This window comes from Poecilia reticulata, linkage group LG11, assembly GCF_000633615.1.
Source record: "Poecilia reticulata strain Guanapo linkage group LG11, Guppy_female_1.0+MT, whole genome shotgun sequence".
Classification (NCBI taxonomy): domain Eukaryota; kingdom Metazoa; phylum Chordata; class Actinopteri; order Cyprinodontiformes; family Poeciliidae; genus Poecilia; species Poecilia reticulata.
The window spans coordinates 15,244,247-15,251,857 of record NC_024341.1 but is presented as its reverse complement, the minus strand read 5'-3'; the positions used below and the strand labels follow the sequence as shown (position 1 = coordinate 15,251,857).

The window sequence follows — 7,611 nt, the reverse complement described above, 5'->3', positions numbered from 1 at the left end:
TCCTTACTGCGCTGACAGTCTGAGTTTTACGGTTTTTTTTTTTTTTTTTTTTTTTCTCCTTTTACAGCGTTCCCAAAAGCTGTTGTGCAGCCATTTCATTCAACCCACAGCACTTGAGTTGCACTAAACAAAAAAGAGAGAGAGGAAAAACATGTCTGCTCTCAACAGAAAGATCGTTTACACCACATCAGCTCCAAATGCCATCGGTCCGTACAGGTAAGAGAAGTTCAAAACAAGAACTCTGCACCGCTTCATGTCTTTGCTGCAAAATCTGGAAGGTTTGAGTCTATTTGGGGGGGGGGAGACATGTTTGCTCGGGGGCGGGACTTCCTGTCCAGTGAACTCACCTGCTCCTCGTGCAAAAGTGTAACTTTGTAGAGAGGCGAGAAATCGCGGTGAAGCAGACAGGACATGAAATGGCAGCAACTCCTCGGAAAATCATTTACACACCGAAAGCCCCGGTGAGGCAGGGCATTTATAGGTAAGATTATGCCCACTTTATCTGGAAAATAAGATTAAAATGCACCTTGGTTTTGTTTTTATTTAATGCGGATTTTTTTATTTTTTTTAAGTTGCAAACTGAACAAATGCTTTAAAGGTGCGTTTGAATAAACTGTGGGTGTTCCTGCTTTAGCCAATCAGCTGTTTCAATTAAATCAGGGGCTTTTTTTTTTTTTTTCGTCCTCACAATCAGGATCAAATCTGGAAGTATTTTTGTAATAGTGTCGCTAAATATAATATCAATCAGAACCGTATCATTGAAATGTTCAAACTAGAATTAATTCGTGAAATTCTTCAGTACATTAGCTGTCTAACTTAGTTTGGGGAGGTGGTAGCGCCCCCTCGTGGTGAGTGGAGGTAGTGGCAACTTTATTCAACTTAACTCTTAGTAAAATGTAAAACGGATTAGTGCTATTTGAAATGACATTACTGGTAGATGGGTCTAATACACCTTAATTTACTCATATCAGTTTGTTGTGAATTATTTTACTTTCACAATAAAGAATCAATTATTATATGCTTAAAAAGCCCAGACGTCACATTTTATCTCCTAAAACGTTCACATCCTCACATAGTTTGTCTGTGTTTGCGTGTCCCACTCAGCCAGGCGGTGGTGGTGGACAGAACCATGTACGTCTCGGGTCAGATTGGGATGGACGTGGCCTCCGGTCAGCTGGTGGACGGAGGAGTGCAGGCTCAGACCAAACAGGTGACCCACAGACAGACAGACAGACATCTTCACGCGGCCTCAGATGTGACAGTTTGCTCTTAGAAAGTCTTCAGTCTCCTTTCCCTTTCTACTCAGGCTCTGAGCAACATGGGGGAAATCCTTAAAGCTGCAGGCTGTGACTACAGTAACGGTGAGACTTTGCACATTCTGCACAATCTGTTGTTGCCTTCTTTTTGCTTTCACCGCTTGATTTTAACGTTGAACTCAAATTCCCAAATGGTTTCACTTCAGTGGTGAAGACCACAGTGCTGATGAAGGACATGAACGACTTCAACACCGTCAACGACGTCTACAAGACATGTAAGCCAGTGTTTGATGTGATAGATGGGGAATTTAGATTCGTTTTAAGCAAAAGTATCAATGACGTATACTCCTGTGTAGTTCCTAACTCCATATGAATTGAAAATGTTAAACTCTACTTAGTAATAGCTTTAATAAAGCATTTGAATGTGTTTAATAACACTTTATCAACCACAGATGTTTTTTTCCCTTCATTTCTTCATATAATTATTTTTAAAAAACTGATCAGTTCAATGCAAACAAGTTAAAATGCACAAAAAAAGACAGTTAAAATAGTTCATGAGTAGTAATTAAATTAGATTTCACAGATTCATTATTACATATAAAGAGTTTGGAGTGACTCTCTCACACAACAGTCTCACATAAGCCTATATTGCTTTGTTTATTTTAAAATTTAAGACATAATTATTGAGAAACCAGATAAAAACTTTCCGTTTTTATTTAACGTTGCAGCTGTTAGAGAGAAGCATGTTGTACCTGACGTAAAACCACCAGGGGGCAGCTTTTAACCAAAATAATGAGAACTGATGACGACATATGTCTCTGCCCGGTAAAACCTGAACAGTCAGCATTTAATATTAACCATTACTTTCAAATAATGTTGTTGTTAATTATAACAACAACCTTACAAACTTGGATTTAACTTCTAACAGCCTTTTAAAAGTAATTATTTTAAATATGAATTTATCTTGCAATACTCCAAATAATACTTTCTTATTCTTAATATATTATTAATGCATTATTAGTGGTATTATCCCAGCTGTGCGATGAGACAAAGTTTGCAGAACTCTGAGAGGAAGTAGAAGAAGAGGAAGAAACGTGCACAGGGCTAACAGGCCGGGAATTGAACCCTGGACCTCTCTGCAGCCATCGGTATTGCTCTTACCAAACATCAACTGTGACCCCTGACCCCTGACTCGGAATCTGACATTTAGCTCTCCCTCTGCTGCATCAGTGCAGTGGAAGTGTTTGGGCTTTTCCTCCTGGATGACAACAGTCCGGTGTAATGGAACCGGCCGAGTCCAGAGTTGTAAGTGGACACCGATGTAACCCAACCTTTCCCAGCAAGCTCTGCTCCTCAGGACAGCGACTCGACACGCCGAGCTCCTGCCTCCCTGCAGATCCAATTCAACCCTGCAAACCAGGAAACTTTCCCTGACTCCGCAGGGAGGAAGCAGAAAGGAAGCGAACCAAAGCAAATCCAAACGACCCCTTTAATTTGGTCAAAGTGACCAAACATAACTATAGTGATGGGCCAAAGTCTTGAATAAACCCTCATTTGTTGACGTTTTGCTTCCAGTGAGCCAGATTTTAATTATTTTATAAACTTAATGTAAAATGTGACACTTTCTGTTTTTGTCCTCTCCTTTATGTCGACCAGGAGGCAGCACTAGATAGGAAACAAATAATAAAGTAAAAGGCAGTCAAAATCCAAAGAAACGCTTTAGAAGACCTTTGAAAAAGATCGAGAAACTTCAGAACAAAGCCAGATTCTGGCACACTGGTGGTTTAAAGCTTGTGTGCAGTTCATCAGATTATTATCCCCACTCTTCAGCTTCCACTTGTACTCAAATATTGATTGAATTTTCAATAAGCTTATATCCTTTTTTTTAAAAAATTACATGGAAGCAAACAAAAGGTAATAATATGCATATATTAGGTGAATTCATAGCATTTTCCTCCAGCTCGAAGAGCCTTTTTACATTTCAGCCCCTCTGCCCCATGAAACGTATAAAAATGTGTTTATCTGCCTTAATCTGGTGTCACACATGAGCCAAGCTGATAATCTCTGACCTCACAGTGAAACAAACACAACTAAAGGCCAAAGTAGGGATTATTTGAGGCCGAGTTTACTTATTATTAAAAAGATATTAAAAAAATTATTTTAGCAAAACACAAAACATCCTTAATTAGCAGCTATTGACTTTTATTTTCTTCCAGTTTTCAGCACTAATTTCCCTGCCAGAGCTGCCTACCAGGTTGCTGCTCTGCCCAGAGTGAGTACCGATCCAAGCCTGCAGAGATTCTTCTGCTTCGTTTTTAAATGCGACTGCATTTAAGGATACAAATGGTCTTGCTAATTAATCTCTACATTAACCGTCTATTAAACTTCTTCAGCTGGTTTGTTACAGAAATGATGTTTGTTAAAAGTGCTGCAGCCAATTTCCTGCAGTTTTAGGGACTTTAATTGAAGCCGTAAAGATTCAGAGTTTCAGTGATGGTAGTTATTTTAGATTATCACAGAAAATACTTGTTTCCTCTGCCAGTGTTGTATATCAAACTGAGATTTCTGAATGGAGAAACAATCTGTTCCTTGAACAAGTTATATTAGCCTTTAAGAGAATTTTGTGCTATTTATCTTTTATACTTCTTTATTTTTTTAGACTTACCATTCCAGCTCCTTAAATTGGCAAAATATAAAAAGAACCAGCAACAAAAAGTCACATTGTTTCAAGCCAACAAACGAATGAATGAGGAAAGAAAATGTTTGTAGCAAATATTGACCCATTTATTCACCAACAACAATAACCAAAAAGCTACATAAACAGTATTTTATGCAAATGATAGTATTTATAGTTTTTTTTTTTAATTATTATTATTAGTAAAAGCAGTGTCTATGTAAATATACTTCACAGGGTTAAAGTCCCTCAGGATATTTATATTGATGTGAATAATTTTGTTTTACAAGACCAACTTGTTTGGAGTGGGGAAGCATATCTAAAAAATAATTTTCAGCAGTTTTTAGGAAGATTACATTTTTCTTTTGTGTGGACAAACGGCATTAGGACTTGAAAGTATCTTTTTAAAGGTTAAATAATGTCCACCTGTTTTTTAATAATGCAAATCAGTTCCTTAATTGTAGGTTCCTGTTATACAGTGCTAATCCTGCCTTGTTCTATGCTGCGAATGCGATATACCAACTTAACGAAAAATTCTTAACTACAAACTTATGCATTCAAGTATATATTTTTAGCTATTTGAGAAGTGTGATATTTTATTGAAACAATAATAAACATTTTCAGCAAAGTTTAGCTCCAAAAGGATTTTTCCATATTAATTACATGAGCGTTTCCTGGACCAAATCAACAAACGTTGCATGTTAGTTGAGCTGCAGATTTTTTATCAAATTTAGTTTAATTCAGTTTAAATGGCTCTTTTGTTATAGAAATGTTTGCATGCATGAAATCTTGTCTTGTCTCCTCAGGGTGCGCTGGTGGAAATCGAGGCGATCGCCGTCCTCGGCCCTTTATCTGACTCCTGACTCGCCGACCGCGTCCCAAACAAGCTGTAGCCGAGCAACAAGGCGTCCAATTGTTTCAGGTTTTCCTAAAGAGGCAGCGTTGTGTTTCCAGACTGGGGCCCTCAACGGAGAAGCAACAAATAAAGTAATTGTCAAAATGTGTTGATTCAAAGAAACGTCTCGAGTGTCTTTTTTTTTTTTTATATATATATATATATATATATATATATATACTGCCTTTTTAATTTATCTGACAGTTCACAGCTTATAACAAATTTCAGGCTTTCATCGTCATGAGACGTAGGAATGTTCTTATTTAATTCAGCAAAGGCAGCGTTTATTTCTCCAGGACCTTCATAACAACAATAGAACATCAAATTGAAGAAGGCCACCTTATGTATTTAAATTGGTAAAATAAAGTACGGTTTTTGTCAGAATATAGTTTGTAGAAAAAAAATCTGGACAGATTCTAATCCAAGTCAAACAATTTCTATACAGACAATAAATATCGATTATCATGATTTCTCTAAAACTTCTCTCCGATGAACATATCTGTCTATGTACAGTAAAAACTGTAGTTGTGCATCGTCGAGAAGGGGGAGGAGGGGAAAAGGCACAATGGTGACAGAGGAACCCTGAATGAAAGAGGTCATCATCAGGGTCAGCATCTTGGCAACAAGGCATGTTTTTCTTCCATACACAAACACTCCCACTCCCACTCATGCATACGGACGGGGAGCGCCTCTTCCAGCAAGCTCATCCGTGTGGTCGGGTTCGTCACGCTTCACTCGCCGGGCGCTGGAAATGCAAACAAGAGACACGGTATCTGAGAACAGTAGCGCTCGTATGGTTTTGTTTCGGGCACCGGGATGTCAAAATAGTAAATCGTAAAAAAAAAAAAATGCAGCATTTGCTCACCAGGTGCCTCCTCTGGTTTGGGCTCTGAATCAGTCGCTGTGGCCTCTAGAGAGAAAGAGTTCAATGTGAGCACAGATCAAAGATGGAAAAACAAATCAGGAATGTTAGTTTAGACGTTTGCAACGTAGGCCCAAACTGTAAAGTCGCATAAACTAAACATGAAGTATTTGAATGAGACAAAGTGGTTTCATTTTTGATTTATAAATAACCGTAGATGCAACAAGATTTAGCAGTTTCCTACTTTTTTGGGACGATTATTCTTGAGAACGGGAACAATGGAAGTGTCTCTCTTCGTCTGAAAGCATTTGTTGTACAGAATTGATTCGATGTTTTCTGATATGAACCCACCAAAAAACAACAACACATGCTTAAAAAAAGACAAATGCTTTGCTGGACTTTCACTTTTGTCATTTTAGCCACAAAAGGCCCATGACTGGACTTTTACACTCTTGTTTTACGATGATCCAGATTTGTAAATGGCACTTTTGTTAGCATCTTGTCACGTTCCAAATAGAAACTTTAATCTGTTCTTGGAGGATTTTATCTAACAGACCAACACAAAGCAGTGCATGAGTGTGAAGTGGAAGATAAATAATACATAGTCAGCAGTTCACAGAATAAAAGACTCAAACACACACACACACATATATATATATATATATATATATATATATATATATATATATATATAAGTAAAATCAGAAAAACTGATCATTTTAAGTGGTCTCTTATGTTTTTTTCCAGAGCTGAATATTGACCTGATTTGATTTTGAAAAGATTTTTTTTTTTTTTCGAAAAACAGTACGATGAGGTCAACTCCAATATAAATCCAAATACTTGTGACACTGGTGGTGTGAAATCAGCACGCTTCTTCTCAATTGCCTCTCTTTTAAACTGAGGCCTAAAATCCTCAGGAACGGTTGAGCTTGTGTGACACGCTATCATCTCTCTGCGTTGGCTGTGAAAAGGAGGTTCGGCCTGCAGCCCGACATCGGTGGAAGCCCTGTGACGACGTGCTCCGGTTTCTCCGGGGGACTCGGATTGCAAATTAATGGGATGGCACCGACAAACAAAGTGCTGAAAACACATCGGCTGCAGGCAGAACAACCAAGCTGGGCCGTGGTCAGAGTCTGATCTGAGGCCGAGTCGAGCCGGACACTAGAGGGAGGCGTCAAGATCGAGCGAGAGCCAGAACAAGCATTTTGTCTGAATCCAGTGAGCAACGGTTTTGAATATTTTGGGCTTTTTCTGAAGGGTCAGATTTTTCTTTACCCTTCAGTTACTTCTCAAGGCTTTCTAAGGGTCTTTGAACATTTTTTCTCTCCTTTCTTCCCTTTCTTCTCCAGATGAGTCCTGCTTTCATTTCCATTCATTTCTCCATCACCACATCTTAGAAATATGTGGGCTAAACACAGCTGAGAAAACCCATTGCGCAATCATCCTTCTGCGTTGCACTTCTAAAGCTCCTACCTCTCTGGTCTGTGTTGTTACAGAGTCGGATGCTTTGCATTGAGCGTAGAGGAAAATGAAGCGTTGACCGGCCGAACAAACGCCCGCGGTAAGGGTCATTTGCATCACCGAGAGAACTGATAGCCGTGAAAACTGCCCCAAGTCACGCAGATCAATGTGCAGATGTGCACTGAGGAACAGAGGTGGAAACATCACCCTACAAACCCGAGGTGTTCTCTAGAAACACGCTTAGCTTTGGTTGAAAGTTCGGACTTCCTTAGCCAAATCTGTTGATTTCATAGATTTTTTTTTTTTTTTAATCTCCACAGTTCATCAATACCTTGGACCTATTGTTTAAAATTAAAATACCTGGAATAAAGATATCTGATTACATACTTGTTCCTGGATAAAAAGGTTTTGCATTTTCATTTACGCTGTCAGATGACAAAGAGTAACATGCAGCCACATTAAA

General features: G+C 38.7%; 1 protein-coding gene across 2 annotated transcripts; it reads left to right on the top strand.

Moving 5' to 3' along the window:
• The first annotated feature begins 66 nt into the window (after positions 1 to 66).
• On the top strand, positions 67 to 4,942 carry rida (reactive intermediate imine deaminase A). 2 transcript variants are annotated; one of them, XM_008422073.2, is made up of 6 exons: positions 67 to 216; positions 1,105 to 1,210; positions 1,307 to 1,361; positions 1,463 to 1,531; positions 3,473 to 3,528; positions 4,737 to 4,942. In XM_008422073.2, exons 1-6 carry the CDS (start codon positions 152 to 154, stop codon positions 4,791 to 4,793), a joined length of 408 nt encoding a protein of 135 aa, XP_008420295.1. In that variant the 5' UTR covers positions 67 to 151; the 3' UTR covers positions 4,794 to 4,942. The 2 variants fall into 2 exon arrangements, with proteins under 2 accessions (XP_008420295.1, XP_008420294.1); XM_008422072.2 differs by lacking the exon at positions 67 to 216 and adding an exon at positions 355 to 481.
• Positions 4,943 to 7,611: the final 2,669 nt, after the last annotated feature.